Here is an 18,471-nt window from a genome sequence, read left to right as displayed (position 1 = left end):
ACAGTCCAGAAAACAAGAAGACATTGAGCTTTGAGTCCGAAGACGGGGAAAATTTAAGTGTTATGGTTTTTATTACCAAAATCTACTCAAATCCAGCCCATGTAAATCCAGCCTTTCTGCCTTAAACCTGGCAATGCTAATTAAGTGAATTATACCTTGTTCCTGCTCCTTGATGGTCTGTAGCTTCCTTAGCTGATGCTTTGACGTGTGAGATTTTTGTTGATTTTTGCAACAACTGCTTCTGCCTCAGTTTTGGTTCATAATAAGCTTTTACTACTGTATCTACTCACATCTCAATTCCACTGGAACCTCAACACTTTAGCACTTGACATGGTAACCACTCTTCATACTGAAAAGATCCCAATAACTGCAAGCATCAAATATTTACTTAGGTAATGAACAGCTTTATCTCAGGCAGAATTAAAGTGGGCACAGAACTTGGCTCTGCAGCCACTGTGGAAGGAGCCTGGCTGTGACTGCCAGGGCACAGGCTGCTCCACACCTTGGCAGTGCTGAAAAGGTACATAAAACAAGCGTTGAGGAAATTCTTCTAAGGAATCAGCACTCAGACTTCAAGAATCCTGCTTCCCTACAGGAAAACAGAGGGGTTTCTTCACTTGGTTTTACTGAAGTCATGACTCAGCCTGTGTATTCAGATACACCCTCAGAGACATGCTAGCTCAGATTTAAGGCAGCATCAGCCTTGAGCTGAGATTTCAGGACAGTGACAGCCATCAGAGCTTGGGATGAGTACTTTAGAGTACAGCCCAGTCCTGCTGTAAAATTCCCCAGGTGACAGGAGCATCACACAAGAAATACAGATATACTTATGCTCTTTTCTAGTTTAAAAGAACCTATACAATTTATCAACTAATATTTTGATAGTATCAAACAAGAACTTAATTAAAAGAATGTCTTGAAATTAGCAAGTGTAGCATTCTTTTTGCAGAGCGACAGCAGAATTGAAAGCCAAAGGAGAACTGAAGTCAGACTGAAGCCACTGACAGACATCACTCATCTTTTCAGCCCCAAAGAACTTTATGATTACTTTTTTGAATAGCTAACTGGCATTTTACAAAACACCATTAGAAATACCATGGAATGAGGAATGTAAGTATCAGAGGGAAAAAAAAGGAAAAAAGACTAGACACAAGAAAGTATCATCACCACAAGATGACCTTAACATTCACCCAGAGTCTAAATTTGTATTTTTTAAAACAAGTAGTTAGAGTGGTTACAACCACACTGGATTAGTTTCTGGTTAGACCAGATTACTCATGATTTAAAATTTTCAGACTTGTTAATAGCTATAACAGAAGTTGCTGCTTCTTATTACTACAAACTGAACCTACAACTAAAATGCCTTCAGGAAGATACTAAAGTTGGAGCTCTATAGCATTATGCCCAGATGAAGAAAAACATACTGCACTCAAGACAGAGCTGGATTTCCAAGAATCTCTCTCACTTTTCACCCATTAGTAGCACCTGCATAAAAGCTTAAGGTTGAGCTGGAAGAATTTTACTCCTTTGGAACAGTGATCATACAACAATTAGAATACTGCAGAAGAAAATCCTGCTGCATTCAATGCAATGAGAAGGTACTTTGAGCAAGTTTCCTTCCTTCCTTCTCTGGAGCAGTTATTGCTGACTGAGAAACTCCACATATACTAGAGTGAAGTTTCTCACTTCAGCACATGCTAAGGTGGGAGCTGCCTTTATAAAAAAGTAGGCAAAAAACCCCCAAACAAACAACAAAAAAACCTCCCAAACACATTCTTGAAAGAAACGTTGTCAGGACAGCTAATAAAACACTGCTCATCTGTGTATTTTCACAATTCCAATATTAATTTTCGAAATTTTTAGCTGCAGTTATGAAGTCCAGTTTTTGGCCAGAATTACCTCATATTTTATTGCTATGACACCCAGCACATTACTTGTCTGGAGATAGAGTGGCTTCAGCAATTAAATAGATAGGAGAAACATCATTAATCCTGACTTCAGTGGTCCCTCACAGTGAAGGCAGCAGTAGAGAACCATTTTCAGCACAGATCACAAGTTGGTATTGAAAAGTAAGTGACAAGACAGCAACTGAATCCTCTGTTGTTTATACCACCTGGGGCAGTGAGTTTAAACCTCACAGCCTAGAAGCAATAAACTGGCCATGGCAGGTACCAGAGCTCAGATATTCCATCATTTGCTCTTAGAAGAGCTCTCTGTACAAAAAACAGAGCAGCAACAAATCCAGTCTCTGTCCTTTGCAAGGCTAAACTGATGGCAGGACAATTGCCTCATCTTGAAACACTCAGTCTAACAAAAAGAAAAAGAAATGGGTAGTGGATGACCTAAAGATTATCATTTACAATTTTACATCAACCTCAGATACTATTAAAACAAAACAACTTCTATTCCCTTCTTGTCTGGAAAAGACTGGGACCATTCTGTCTGTGGTTGTAGACTGTTTCAGTATTATCCAACTGCATAAACGAAACTAGTGTCAAAATTAAGTTTTAAATGGCTTGAGGTTTATAGGAATTAAAGAAGGAAAAATTAAATTTGAAACTCTGCTTGTTTACTAGCACTAATTAAATATGCCAGATTTCTGGGCAAGCTTCCTAGCCTGTGGCTACTACGTTACTGGCTTGTAAAACAGTCAACAAGTGCATGAGTACAAAGCACAAATACAATAACAGATTTCGTGTTCAGTCCTGCCCTTAGCTTATAAAGAAAAAAATGTATTAGAACCAATCAGTAACTATAAAGCCCTGTGCTAACCCTCTAGACTATGCCAGTAACATAAAAAAGGCCCAAGTCTACAATGGCTGCTTTTGCAGAGACAGTTAAAAAAAGTAAACACAGAGAGAGGTAAGAAGCAATAAGTACTACAAAAATTAACAAGAAGCCTTAAAAGACCATGAAGAAGCCCAGTTTTTACTTCTAAAAATTCCTTGCTTCTGGGATCTGCTCTCAAAATAATTTGCTATTAAAAATAAAAGGGAGTTTTAGCACTGCAACAGAAGAGATGGGTCTGACTCTTCACACCACAGAAGCTGCACTCTCCACAAATAGATTTTATTATTATACTGGACTTCACTAGAAAATAGCTTTATTCTAAAAAGCTGGAATTGCACATTTAATGGGAACATGGACCAGATCTTCAAGTACACAGTCCTTCACATTCTGTACTTTTAAGACAGGTAATATCTTTGTGTTCTACATTTTAAAGGAACCAGCACAATGAGCTCAAAGTCTGTGAGGAAACTACAACAACCAAGAAACAACAAACTGAAGCCAATCTCAGAAAAAAAGGAGTCTCTGGGGACAGAACAAAATGCACTGGTATCATCCCTAGGTGGGTAGAGAAGGAAGGAGGGACAGTAAGAGTCCATCAGCTAACCACTGGTCTTTGCACACCCTTCTTTCAGGAAAAGCTCCCCATTTACTTTCTGTGCCTGAAGCAGCTGTTTCTACAAAAGCAGCAAACAACTCTTAATAAAAAAAAACACTTGTGGACAATTTGCTGCCTTGACAGCTTTAACGTGAAAAGCCTTTCACAGCAACTCAAATTAATGGGTGTTCCCACTGTACAGTAGGCTTGCTCAGCTTTAAGGAAACCAGGAATTATGCTTCAATAAAAATTCAGCCACGCAAATATTCTGCTGTAAAAAGAGGCATAAACATGTAAGTCTTCAACTTCCAGCATCACGTACACGAGGCAAAGGGAAAGAATATAAAAATAACTAGGCTTTTGTTTACATCTCTGATTTAGAAGAGCAATTCCAGAAACTAAATTGCTTCCACAGAGGCATTGATTTAATTAGTCTGCATAGCATGCTTTATTTGTGTTCAGACCTCTGACGTACATTGATAAAAAAGAAAAAAAAATACACGGTGGACACACACAAAATAATTACCTCAACTTTTCTATGCCAGATGCAAGTAGGAATTCTCAAACACACTTTCATGGGCTCTTCCCTACATGCCAATGATCCTTTTTTAATATACACAAACTATGCATGTTTTCAATTAAAAACATGACTGGATTGATTGGATCATATATTTTTGCAAACCAGCCAAAAATCAAACACAAACTGAAGCCTTGAAGGAATTTCTGGAAGTACAAACCATACTACAGTTCTACTTCTGGCAAGGAGAAACACCTCTCCTTTTCAAACAATGCTAGAACTGACATCAGTGCACAAAAATATGCTGTCACTCAGCAATGAAAAAACTACATTAATGAACAGTATTCAGAAGCCTAAAAACCCCTAAGTGGTCAAAATCTTAGCTTAGCAAATGAGCCCACTATGATCAAGTAACAGCAGAACACTGGCTTCTTGCTTTTTGGTAACTCTTAATCTCAATTTTGGGTCTTACTATTCAACAGGATGACAACGTGTTCCTCGGAGATGTGAACAATGGATTCTCTTCAGGACACAAGCAGTGGCAGGGTGGGTGACAATTTTGCTTAAAGTACAAACAGGACTATTAGGAATGGGCTCTCATACACCTTTTTTTCCCCACTGCATTTTGATCCCCATGAGATATTGCTTATCCTTCCTCACTATAGATTTAAAAGCTAAAATATCCCAGAATTTTGGGAATCAACATTCAACTGTGTGTATAAGTAAGACATTATTCACTTTTAGAGACAACATCCTTGTTGTCTACCTTGAATGAATACTTCTGAAGCTCATCAATTTTTCTGCTCTTTATAACCTCATCTAATTTTCCCTATGCATGCAGCACCCAGCAAGCAGGGATCAACAATTCTGACATAGAAAAGTCAGATCAGCCTTTGCAAAGACACAGCAACAACACCTTGCCCTGGTGTACACTGCAGTTCTCTTTAAGTCTCCTGTGTGCACAGCACCCAGCTGGGGGTGGCCTCACATCACCTTCTCAAAACCCCTGCTGATTTTCAAGCTTTTGGATGCTGAACAATTTGGTTCAGCTTTCACCTCTTTACCATACAATAACTTTTCAGGCATTGCCCAATGATAAAAACATTCACATGTCAGAGTACCTAGAACTTAGGAAACAGCCATATCCTAAGACTCTGGATATTTCCACAGAGACATGAATTAACACTCATGGCCAATTTTTTTATTGCCATTGGAAGAGCACTGAAATCAGCAGTAGATATGCAGATATATGGCAGGTAGCAGACTAAAGCCTTCCAGAAGTCTTGACTGGAATTTGTGAGTCACTTCCACTGTAAACACAACATGTTTCCATGTATGAAAATTAAGAAGATATCACAGATATCAAAGTAAAATGAACTTTTAAATTATTGTGCTGCAGTTTGCAATGATCTTTCACTCATACTCAGTACTAGCCACTTTTCTCATATTGACAAGTTCATATCCTTTCATCCACTGCCTCCAAGATGGTGAATCAGTCAGCTAGAACTTGAAACACAGAAATGAAGGAGCAGGTAAAGCGACAGATATCGTTGCAGCAGGCTACTGAACTGCAAGGTTATTTCAGCTCTGGAGTCTGGCACTTCTGCTGTTTGTGGCATTCTTGATTTACAGGTTCATTATAACTTTGTTTATGCACACAACCTTTATGAAGCCACTATTCAGTAGGGCAGTATCACTTTGTTTTATTACCATAACCTGTCATTCAGAAAACATTCACTCTTTCTGTTTATGGATAAAACTGACATTAAAAAAAGTGAAGAAGTAGATCATACACAGCTGCCCAAATCAGCTGGGAAGATGTTTTACAACAGATTGCTTACAAAAATATATGTCATGTTTTTAAAATGTTTAGGAGAAATGAAAGCAGTTGGTCTTTTTGGTCTTTGGACTGGTCACCTTCTAAAAGGAATGACTCTTCTACTGTGAAAATAAACTATTGGAGGAATTATAAAAGATTATACTCTTGTTTGATACTCGTATATCTGCTGGATCCTGAAAGTGCTGACCAAAGCTATACACACAGGTAACAAAACCACAGCTGACATCACAGCATTTTAAAGCTGCCATCAGGAGGCCAAACTGGAAGAGGAGAGCAGCAAACAAATGCAAGAACTGAGGAAACACAAACATCATTTTTTCTCCTTTCTGCAGAGCAATATGGACCTGGCAAAGCCTACATGACACAAGGGTTTCTGCAGCAGGACTGGCTCCTCCCAAGGAGTCCTTGTGCTATTTCTCCGGGACACACAATCCCCGGGGCTGCTCCGCCCGCCCGGTCCTGGCAGCCCTTGGGTGTCAGCTCAGGGGCATGGCTCGGCCCTGCCAGACTCATAGCAGCATTTGCAGAACCAGTTCGTATGCATGCCCGGAGTCACACACCTGAATACAAACCCGGGAGGAGCGGCTTGTATTTAATGCAGAAGGAAATAGATTTAATTTTTCACTGCATGTCCAGTGCCCTTGCAGAAATAAAAAGAAAAAAAAAAGGAGATTTAGTACATTGAAAGGGATTTAGAGACAGTGGAGTGGTAAGAACCGCAGTGCATAACAATGTAAAACACAATACAGGACATAAATACTACAGGCATCTGACATGCAAAAATACCAGCGCTGAAACTGAAAATCTGGGTTCAAACAAGACCTGTAGCTCAGGCTGGATGCAGTGTGAGATCAGCTGTTCCCTGCAGGTCATTTTAGCAAGTACTATTCTGACTCAGAGTGTGGGGAAGCCAACAGTTAATACCCTGTACTCAGAGCAGCATTTTACATTTACACTACTGACATAAATGTTCACAAGTTACACCCCTATGAGACAGGAAAGAAAGACTGCATTCATTTTAAAAAGCAAAGAAAATGTGAGACACTAACATCAAGTGGATTTCTCAAGGTCACAAAGTCAAGTAGAGAGGTGAGATCTCTTTGTGTATAAATTACAAGGCACCCTTAAAGCAAACAGTTGATAACACACCAATTTGTATGAAGTTTATCCCTTCCACCACCACATCTCCCAGAGAACTCTTCCTCTGTAAGATCTCTTACTTTAATGGTTTTCTACCACAAAAAGATTAACGTTTCTATTTTTTTCGAGCAGAAGAACAGATTAGGAGGAAGTAAGGTCAGGCTTTTCTGCAAATACTTTAATTCAACAGTCGTCTAGGACAGTAAAAGTAATTTTTTTATCCCCATGCATATGGTCACCCCTATCACATATGAAGGCCTCAAATGTACATAATATCCCTAGCATTGTAACATTTTTTTCTAACTATCAAGGCCATACAAAAAAAAAAGCCAAAGTCTGTTTTTTTCCCAGTATGCTTCCTTCATATAGCAATGTAAATCAGAGAACACATAGAATCCTGTGTTCCAAAGCTACACTACAATGGGAGTACATCTAAAACAAACACATGCAAAGGACACATTCCTTAAATCTGAAATATATACCATTTTCTCAAAGGGTGAGATATAGAAAAAGAAAAGAGCAAGCACCAATTTATCTCACTGATCCATCCCCTCAATAGCCAGAGGCTACTTTTAAGTATGCTGACTTAACACAGGAATCTGAATTGTATAAATCAATGTCTCAATTAACATTTTGTTTAGGAAGAGTTACAGAAGAAAAACAGAATGTAATCGTTTGCTAGCACAGTGGCTCCAGAGGTCTGGGAGTGTGTGCAAGAAGAATGGAGTTGAATGTGGGAAGGGTCCATTATTCTTTCAATAGCGTCTGGTGCAGCAAAGTATGCACTTGCATACTTTCCTACTGGAAAAGCTTAAGTCTTCAGGAGCTCCTTGGTCTGGGAAAATGGCAGGCACCCAAATGCTAACCCAGGGATCTAGGAACAAGATCTACCTGAAGAACAATATTTTTCAAGTGGCCTTAGAAGTGAAAAATGGCCATAAAAAGAAGTCTCATTTCCCAAGGGATTTTATTCCTTCTGTCTGGCTGCTGTTTGTCAGGTGCCATTCCCCACACACATCCTCAGCACATTCTAAAGCAAGAATGGAGTGAGGGCCTCTCTAAAAATAATCACACTTGCTGAAAGACCAGCCCTGCATAAACATCTCTAACAACAGTACAAACAGAAATCAGACTTCATGCCCAATACTTTAGTTGAAATTTATGGCACCACTGGCCATGATTCTGTTATTACTATTCTACCTGGCTAAGGCTCAAAGTCATAGAAGTGGGAATTTCAGAGGTATTTTCAGAAATGATGTAGCTCATCTGGGGAAAAAAAAACCAACCAAAAAACTTACTTAGTTCTACAAAATGCTGTACCAATGCATCAGTGAACAAAGCTATATATTATATGTATATGTATACATATATGAACACATACACCATAAAGATGGGACAGAGAAGTTAAGGACACACACAGCCTCTGAAATTATATTTAATGCTACACCTTGGGGATAATAAAGCAAAGGGGGGGAAATAAAATCAAAGGGAATACTAGAAGACAGTCTCTGGTGCTCTTGCAAATGTCACCAGCTGCTAGATGATTTATATGCAAAAAAACTAGAAGTTGAGCTTTAACTTAAATTTCCCTGCTTTCTTACTGGTTTGCTTCCAACCCTAGGAGTTTAATTAAAGTCCATCAGCCAAATTTTTCTGAAGGACTTAAGTTATTCCTTTTTAAAATCTTCCTGTACTAACTAACCCAGATTTTTTAAACTTTTGAGCTTTCACCAACCTGATTATGAATACATACACACACACACATTTTTAAGAAGGTTAAAGAATTTCAAGATGATCAACCCTAGAAATACCAACAGCTGCTGCTGGCCAATATGCAGGTATGCAGGTACATGCAACTTATACTAAAATGACTAACAGGGCAAGATACAGAATTCTGTATTGCCAGTTCACATGTCAAGATCTAAAAGCTACCTCCTCTTCATTCTTAACAGAGTATATGGTATTTGGTGACTGGGGAAGGAGAGTTCTACAAGAAAAGTGGATAAGCAGTTTTACTGCTTGTAAAAGGAATCTCTCTCTCATCTTCTCTAGCTTTCTCTAGGGAAATGGTGCAATAAATTTGATGAAGAAAGGAAGGATTTAAAGCCAGAGAAAATTAGGATTTCTCAAAGCAGAAACATGCTGCCCTTAGGAATAGATCTCCGCTATTTACTTGATCTACTGGAAGAACTCCTGGGGAGCATGTCTTAGCAAGAGAAAGGAAAGTTTGCTATGCTCTTCATTTCCTGTGTAATTCCAGAAACTGCCAGCACAATGCTGTTTGGGGAGAACCACACTACAGCTATTCAACAGGGAATTCGGCATTGTATTCTGAATGAATGGAAACTTTCTCAAAGATATATATTTGCTGCAACTAAAGTAGAATGCAAACCCAGTAAGGATGTGAGCCCCCATACACCTTCAATCAGCTAATTGCAAATTGTGACTCTTTCCATTATGACTTTCGCAATTCTTCGCAGTGCGAAACATCACAGTAAATCACCCAGGTTAGAGTTCACAGGAGCCACAAACTAAGTGCAATAAATCAGCACAAAAAATATTATGCAACTGCAGTTCAGCTGATACCAAGTGTAGCTAATTTTAATGGAGAGTCTATCACTTTTATGTGTCCTTGCAAGTTAGTGCTTTGGGGTCTTGGCGACCAGGACAAAGGAAAGGCTCTCTGAAATCTGGATTTCTTGGAATAAACTAGATGAATGGTTCCCTGCAAAAATCCCAGGGGTATTTCCCTCCTGCCACTGCAAAAACCTTCTGCTAAGTATAAAAATTTAGAGGACTGAAAATGCATCAGTAACACAGAACAGTAAGGGAACCACAAACTTTGGCTGGGTTCATGAGCCAGAACCTCATCCCCAAGCAGAATCAGACCTTTTAACTGAAGAGGAACAGTCACATGCCTCATTTCACCCTTACTTTGCTTTAAACTAGGCTGCTTCCTCCCCCGCCATATTCCACATTGGCTGATAAATTCCCCAACGGCGGGTGTTAACTAACTCTGCATTCCAGTCTGCTCTGCGTCATGGAGTTCCACATCCCACTGATGAGGAACACATGGCGGACATGTGGTAGGGGAGAGCCTGACAGCGCTCGCACAAGCAGGGATTACTTCTCTGACCTTTGGCTTTTTTCTCTCTGTACCATCCCAACTGCACAATGAGAACTCTGTGCCCCTCTGTCGCCTACTGGTCACTCCAGGATCACTGGACACAAGCTGAAACCCCAATATTTCACCAGGCAGCTACACTGAATACACATTATGGCTGAAAATGTATGTTGAAAGCAAGCAACTGATTGTTCTTGTCTCTGCCCTATGCAAACCGTCCAGAGGAATTTTTGACCACACAGGTTACATCTGGATCAACTGGGGTAAGTATGTCACAAAAAGAACTATGGTTATGCTTCCTCATCAACTCTGTGAAATAAGGTAACTTGCAGCCTTGCTGAAGAGTAAACAGTGGCAACTGTATTAAAGCATTAAGATGTCTTTCTAAAATGAACAGACCATATATCATCTTTTTAGGACCTGAGCCTGGCTTAGAGTAACAATGAGCTTCAACTTCAGTGATGTCCAGACTGAATGACTCATGCAGAATACTGCATTTACCAAGTCACATGGACTCAAGGGTGTCCAAGCAATACAGTCATCCCTTCCTCCTTTGAAACCTCTGAAAAGTAAAACCGAATCACAGGCTAAGTGCTGGTCGGAGACCGCAGCAGACAGACAGACAAATGACTAATGGCAATCCATGCAACATACATTTACTGCCGATTAGAAACCAAATGCTGAGCCTCAAGCTCTCTGCTTTTAGCCTTATGTGTACTAGAACACTGGCCAGAATCCTGCAGTAAAATGAAAGCCATTGACAATAAGCCTTTCTATAACTACATTCAACAGAAGCTCCTGCTAATATTTCAGATTCTGAGATTCATGAGATTCATGACCTCTTACCTGTATAAGCTGTCAAGACACAGCATGACCTTTCTTTTATAAACAGAACCTGGATATGCTGTACCTTCCTTTCAACCCCCCACCAGTGTATGAATGGCAGCAGCAAAACAATAAAATCCTATGGAAGCAACAGTATTAAAATTAGTAATAGCACCATGTTCTTTAACATATAAAGTCAATGCTTCACTAACTGCTTTTATACTATGTTCACGTTTATTGTACAAGTGTAACATAAAAAAGCATCAAAGAGTTTTCATTATACTTGGCTACACTGATTTTAGAAATAGTAAATAATTTTTAAAATACTCCATATCTGAAATTAAAGGCTACACTCATCCCCAAGAAATTTACAGAAAAAGCAGATGAAGTTGAGTGAAGTTTAAATGCATAATAAAAAGGGCAAACTTTCTGAGAAAATGAATGCCTTCTAGCTACAGCAGTTACTCTTAGTGAGCTGAGCAACCAAACAGGCATGCAAATCCTACTCAGGGCATCCTGAGAACATCTACTCCATGCTCATGTCTCAAACAGCAACTCTTGGGTCAGTATATTTTTCTGAAATGTTCAGCAAAACCCTCTTTTCTAACGAAATATGATTGAATCAACATTTTAAAAGTGTGATTATAGTTTGAGAAGTTAGTGTGTAAAAGTCACACCCTTTTATTCAATAGACTTAGTTCCCTGGTTTTGATTCAGGCACATCCACTTGCTTTACTGGCTAAAATAACTTTTTACAGCTTTCTAAATTCCTATTAGTACTGTGAAACCAATTCAATTCTGGGAAGGGGAACCAGATTCTTTTCTGGCATCTGTAAAAGGATTATTACCTAAATCAACATATACATTTTCTATTTTTTGATAGAGGAGCCAGAAAGAATGTTACTTATTTTCTGGATGCTAGTCAGAAAATTTTATTTTTATTTGTGAGAAGACCAGACCTGGACTAATTGAAAGAGCAGATTTGGATTAACAGAAAAGACATCACTCTATAGAGGTCATATTTAGAGAAAAGAAGTTATATCCAACAACTTTCTATGGTGTTTCTCAAAATACCACTTGAATGCAAAGGAAACTTACTCAGAAAACTTTGCTAATAGTGAAAACTCCTGATTTTTCAAAGAGAAGACCACCACCAAAGCTAGGATGTGTATTCCTTCTGTAGGCAGCTGAGACCAGCAAAGAGTTTTTGCTCCCTGGTCTGTCCTGAACTGCTCCTCAGGATTTTCCTATTGAGCTGCATTACTGCATCCCCCCCTTCCCTGCCAGTGGCACTGCTTGTGGGGACATCTCCCAAATGCACAAAGAAAAAGAACTAAGTTACCCAAGTCCTGCTGTTTAATCTATCAGAAGCCATGAAACTATTTTTGACACCTATGGCTTCTGGAGTACCCAACTGTATGCCCAGCTGGGCATAACCTCAGGGTGTTGGCCTCCTTCACCAGCACAGCTGGATCTGGTACAGGACATCTGCCCATGATTTAGTTTAGGATGCTTCACTCTGTAGAGCATCTGCCTGTACCAGTGTCATTCCCAGCTTTTCTAAAGGAAATTTATTTTAAAAGAGAAAAAGAATCACCATAGGAGCAGCAGAGTATTTCAGAGATGCCAATTTCCCAAGAATAACAGTTTTAGAGAGCAGAAACCTTAAGGAAGTTGCAGCATGTTTATATATGATCCACTTATTTAAAGCCAATTATCAGCAGGAAAAAAAAAAAAAAAGGACGATATCCCAAGGCAATAGAAAGGAAATCAAGTGTATCAAAGCTGTTTCTGAGCTCCCTTTACCTACCCACTTGGCAATGCTGACTTTTGAAATTATACTACACCATTCATTTTTACTTTCACGATGAAAGGAGAATAGGAAGAAAAAACTCCCCAATCTTACCCCCTCTTTTTACTAAATTACCTTCAAAACAGATCTGCATTGTTACTTCAAGGTTACTAACACTAGTACTATATATATTTTTAGATGAGGTATTCCTTTCTGTCTAAAGCACATGAGGTAATAAGTAGCTGGAATTGTCATGGTGATTTATTAACATATTCTCTAGGAGAAGCCCTGCACCTGCATCTGTGCAGACAGAACACCCACGAAGGCTGAACTCACCCCTGCACAGCCCACAAGATCTTAAAAGGAAATGCTCCAAATTTAGACCTGCTCCAACAGGTGTCTTTTACTGTTTCACTTTGCATGACCATAAATATCAGAGGTGGAGCAAAAAGCTCCCTGTCCATTGTAATCGTGCTTTGAAAACAAATACCTTTGCCCCCTCCCAAAGCAGAGGCAGCAGTTATGGAATTCTCATCATTTCCTCACTCCTTCATCCTGTCAAGACCCAAGTCAGAGAGATGTCACTGGCAAAACCAGGCTCCAGGGATGAGCACATAACTTTATTTTTTTCTCTTCAAAGGGCCCTAAGCTGGCTCTGAAACGTCCCCAAACTGTATTTCTTTCATTCTAGTATCTCATCTTGCAGCTATTTGCCAAAGTGAATGACATGCACAGGCTGTTCATGGCTTTTTATAAGCTCTCATTACCCAAACAGGGAACCATTTCCTTGAAAATGCTTTCCCCAGCAGCATTAGTCTCTCTAGGCACCACCAATAAATTTGTCTTTTGGCTCAGCCTGTTGCACTCCAAAACGTGCCTGAATAGATGTATTTGATATTGTTTTCCACTTGTTTACTGAGGGAGGATGCTACCTGTGGGACTTGTCATCAGGGTGATTAACAGCATAGGGAAAATAAAAGATAATTTTACCCGCCAAGTTGAAAGCTTTGCCAGACTTGCTCTGGCAAGCAAAGGAGCAAAATCCAGACTCCGTTCTGTGGTGTAACAAGGAGATGCAATCCCAAACCCAAAATGCCTATCCACGACTTACAAAACCACAACACAAATCAAAATAACAAATCTGGAAAAGAAATCCTAACCAAACTGAGAAAGAGAATAACAGGTTACACCATGAGCTTAGAAATTCCACTAAAATGTTTCATTCTGCAACACTTCCACTACAAAACACCTGGGTCAAGAACAAATAAATATTTAATACTCAAAAGGTACTCAGGAGAAGGTGTGTTTTCCCCTGTCCCTCCTCACCAGCTGCTCTTTTATGGCAGGAAAGTGAAGAGCATGAAATCCAATGATAGGAAGAAGGCAAAGGTCAGGAAAACGGTTTTTCTTCAAGGATTTAAATTAACCTTCTACAGTTTTGCGTGTTTTGTCAACACAACTTCCCTCCTGTGAGGAGGGGAAGCCAAAGGGCCTTTGAACCATTTCTGTATGGGGTCTAGATTTTTACCAGTAACAAGATTCCTAGCTTTAAAGAAAAGCTCATCTCCTCTCTTCCCATTCCTTTCACCACTCCCTCCCTGTCCCTTCTTCCACTCCCCTCCTTAAAAAGAGACAGAAAAAAGAAAATAGACAAAGGATCTGAAGAACAAAACAAGCACTGGAGGAGTTCTAGAGTTCATGTAACGAGACCACTATAGCCCTTCAAAGGGACCATTAAAAGCAAAACAAACAAAAGCAACACCCTCAAGATGTCTATTGTGTTTTACAGAGGAACAAATGAGTGTACTGGAAATTCTCCCACCATCTTGCCACAAAGTCTGTTATTTCATCAAAACAAAGTCCAGAGATCAAGAAACAGCCAACATGGCAGCTAAAAGTCAGTCACATCACATGATCCATGAAGAAAATGAGATAGGGCTTGCTTTTTTTGCATTTTTTTTCCTCTTTCTTTAGTATGATGTAGTAAAAAAAGACTTCAAAGACTGTTTCAAGAGTCGCTTTTGTTTCTCACATGAGAAAATCAGGGGTTGAGCAGGTCTAGACAACTCAGTGGTTAAAACACCATTAGCTGCCAACACTTTGTCCTCCTAGAGCTCCCACAGTTGTTGTTACCCTGGATTTTTCTCAAATGAAATTACTTGATTTCCATATATATTTTGCTTCTCTCAGAGCTTCCCAAAGATGGCAGCTGCAGGAGAGAGAGAGCACACCAACATCCACATTTGGCAGTTTCAGATGTCAGAAGCTCATCCACATGGGTACTGGCCCAATACTTCTGCTTGCTGCTTCAAAGCATCACTTTTATTAATTTTTTATTCTTTTTAACACTTAGCAGATCTCTTTTTGCTCTTCTACACTAGCCTAGCATCTTTGGGCTTTACTTGGAGGGTGGCTAACACTTTACATTCACTTTCATAGCTGTCCATGTAAGAACTACAGGGAGACAGATAGATTTTTATCCCATCTGTATATCATCAACACTCCATTCACCAAATCCCAAACAGTAATGCTTAAGATCTGCTGAAGACAATATAACTGAACAGGTGCTACTGAGGGCAAAGTTTAGCCTGCAGGATAAAGCCTGATAAATTTAGCTATAGGAATGAGAATCCTCTGGTTAGATGAACCTGTAAAATCAGGGGTCAACTGAGATCCCATATGTTACAGCAATTTCATTATACCACAGCCACCCTCTAGTGCCAGAAAGAAGCCATAAAGCCTAATAGTAGATAAAATATTCCTCCCCTAGCCCAAAACAGATCTATTAGTCTTCATGTGCACAAACCCACAGAATGCATCAGTGATGAATTGCCTACTCTGGACAATTCAACTGCTGTGTATATACAGAAGGCTTGCCAGCATCTTGGTCCCTGCCCTGCCCAAAATAAGCCCAGGAGAGAGCCAGTGGAAACATGCTGGGACAGGCTCCTTCCTTTACAACAGTTAACAGGGCCCACTCTTGATCACCTTCCTTCCAGGATAATCCTTAAACTCAGCCAGAGGAGGCGTCATCTTTCCATGGGCACAGAGCATCTCCCTCACATCTGGTAGAGGGATGTTCAAGGAAAGATTACACTGAACTATGGCCTACAGCACACACCAGAGGCATTTTCAGAGCAGAGATTTATCTGAGAGCAGACCCCAGATGTCTGCATCCTTGACTTAAAAGGTCCACATGGATGAATTCCCAGATCTCATATGGCTGTTCCACAGGTGTCTCATCTCACAGAGGTGAAAGTCTGACTGTCAGCCTGGGACAAACTACAAAGGTTGGCCTCTCAAGGAGCCAACACAGCTTTGCACAGAACACGTCAGACAACGTGTGCCTGAGAAAACTAAAATCACTGTGCTGGAGAGCATAAAGAACAAGTCAGCTTTCCTTCTCCTACTAATGGATATGAATTACACAGTGCAGAAAGCTCAGCTTGTCTGGCATATTTGATAAATTTATCCAAGTCCCCGGTGAAGTTTAATGGTGGATATAGCATGGTTTCTGTAATGAATCTTTTGAGGCCTGGAAAGACAGCTGAGATTTTGTGCCTTAAATGCATAAGAGGGTCATGAAATCCTGAGAGCCTCTCATGGATACTCTGCAAATCCATTTGAGACTCAACCAATGAGACTAGCATTTCATTTATGGAATAGGACCTATTCATTTATAGGCCTAACACTTCACAGTCTCTGAATCTAAATTGTATCTGACCTATTGCAATATAGGTTTCATTTCAAGAAGTTACTTTACATTTCTTTTCTTTCCCTGGATTTTTTCCTAATCAAGGTATAAGACTATACTATAGACTATAAGCCTATCAGTTGGTTCCAATGATGGAACAATAAATACTGCTCCCAGAATATTGCAAAGTGGCTTTTCCTCTTCCCTTCTCATCCTGCTTTGTCTTTAACCATCTCTCCTACTACACAATTATTGTATCTCATCCCAAGTTCAGTTTCTATTACAAGGACTCATGAGCTTACTTCTGAAGGATGGATCTTTTAATGACAAGTTCCTCATCCAAGTCAGCTTCATTAGCCATGAAGAGCAATCTTTTTCCTGTGTCATCCACTCCAATGAAGTCGCGCTGCTCCACTGAAGTAGAAAATCAAACACAATCATTATATAACCCCATTTTAATGCAGGCTGGAAAGACAAACGGCACCACCAACCACCCCCAAAATATGAAATTTGACTATCCCAGCAAATCCATTAATTTAATAAATATTGTTGATAACTTTTTCAACTTCTTGTCAGTTGGAGTAGCTGGTATGTATCATGGCATTCAAAACATTGAATGGCCCTGAAAGGTCTGTGCATCCTTTTTATGAGGATGTCAACTACAGGTCCTGACATGCATCACTCAGTTTTGAGCTGTGCTTTCCTTTCCTTTTTTTTTTTTTTTTTTTTTAAATAAAAACCCCTGCTACCTGAATTAAAACAACAACAAATTCAAGGCAAGCAGTGAGTTCTTCAAATCCAACTGCTTCTTCTTATAATGTCACTCCACATTAGAATTAGGGGGTCTGGAGAGGATTCAGTTGAGACATAAGCATTTTGCAAGTCATCTATTTTAGATAAATACCAATACGTAAATCACAAACACACATAAAAGTACAGATTCTAAGACTTCTACCATGGATGTTTCTGGGTGGGTTAACTTGGTTTAAATATCTTTTTATAAAATTGTCCACCAAGAGAATACCTAACACTCACATGTATTATTGTGGCAGTCTGTATCTCCTGCAAGCAGGGACTGTGCATCTACTGAAATGTAAAGCTTTTATTTTTTAACAGTTTTCCACAACATCTGAATACAGTGGTGGCAGCTCACTCTGAGCTCATTCTCCTTTTCACTCTGTAGTTGAGCCACCACTCTGGTGGCAGCCATATACTGATATTTACAGACACAGGCTGTACAAGTAAGCCACAGCACAATTTTAACAAAAAATGGTTTTTCTCCCAATAAATACTACAATTTTGGGCCAAAGTGGCACATATTTGATCTCCTAAGTTCAATGCCTTTCACCACGCTGGAGTAACAACATACCCTAGAAGGAGCTAATTCTCTAAGACCTTTTTCAGACAAATTATTTTTACTTTATTTTTCCTAGTTCAGGCCCATCCCTTGTTTTACCTATACCTGTTCTTTCAGAGTTACCACAGTAATGACTGCCATTAGAACAGTCACATCTATGCAGCTGTTGAAGTTTTCCTGTGCAATCTTTGATCCAAGTGACCAAGCATACTCTCTTCAGAAAACCCCCAACTCTTCTTAGAAATTCATTACACAGCAAAGAACTACGAAAATAGGCTTGAACATGGAAAACCATGACAAAATAAGTACAATTACAATAAAGCTTACTTGCTGTAAAAAGTCAGAGTAAGTCTTGAAAGCAGTGCCTATATTCATTCTGTGGAGGGCTGTGAAGTTTGAGAATAGGGGTGAATGAACCCTCACCTCTGACACCTAAGTGGGGTCTCCTGACAGGCTGGAAATACAACAGTGACTGACTTTCCTCCATCAAGGCACCAACACTTCCCTAGAAGTTCAGGTTCTGCCTGTCCATCTCCTGGCTGTTCTTACAGGAACATATTACACTGCTACAGCAAAACTCTATGCAACAGGAAAAAAGGAAGAAACCAACTTGATGAGAGCAGGACCAAGCACATGCCTGACACCAAACCAGTTGCTCTTGCTTGTGTGGATAGGTAAGAAACAAACAGTGAAACCATGAGAGTGCACTGTGGGATTTTTTTGTAGCAGATGCCAGGTCAGGTTTCTCCTTGTATACTGGCAATAAAAAACCCTACTTCAGTAATTTAAAAAAAGAC

General features: G+C 39.7%; 1 protein-coding gene across 1 annotated transcript in view; it reads right to left on the bottom strand.

Moving 5' to 3' along the window:
* Positions 1 to 18,471, bottom strand: part of EIF2B3 (eukaryotic translation initiation factor 2B subunit gamma) — a 103,970-nt gene that overhangs the window by 56,072 nt on the left and 29,427 nt on the right. Inside the window, exon 4 of the mRNA XM_059853942.1 lies at positions 16,620 to 16,731. Coding sequence (XP_059709925.1) covers positions 16,620 to 16,731 — 112 coding nt within the window. The remainder of the gene's footprint in view (positions 1 to 16,619; positions 16,732 to 18,471) is intronic.

The sequence above is a fragment of the Haemorhous mexicanus genome, chromosome 9 (genome assembly GCF_027477595.1).
Source record: "Haemorhous mexicanus isolate bHaeMex1 chromosome 9, bHaeMex1.pri, whole genome shotgun sequence".
In the NCBI taxonomy this organism is placed as follows: domain Eukaryota; kingdom Metazoa; phylum Chordata; class Aves; order Passeriformes; family Fringillidae; genus Haemorhous; species Haemorhous mexicanus.
The sequence above is the reverse complement of the archived record's forward strand: the minus strand, read 5'-3'. Positions and strand labels throughout refer to the sequence as shown.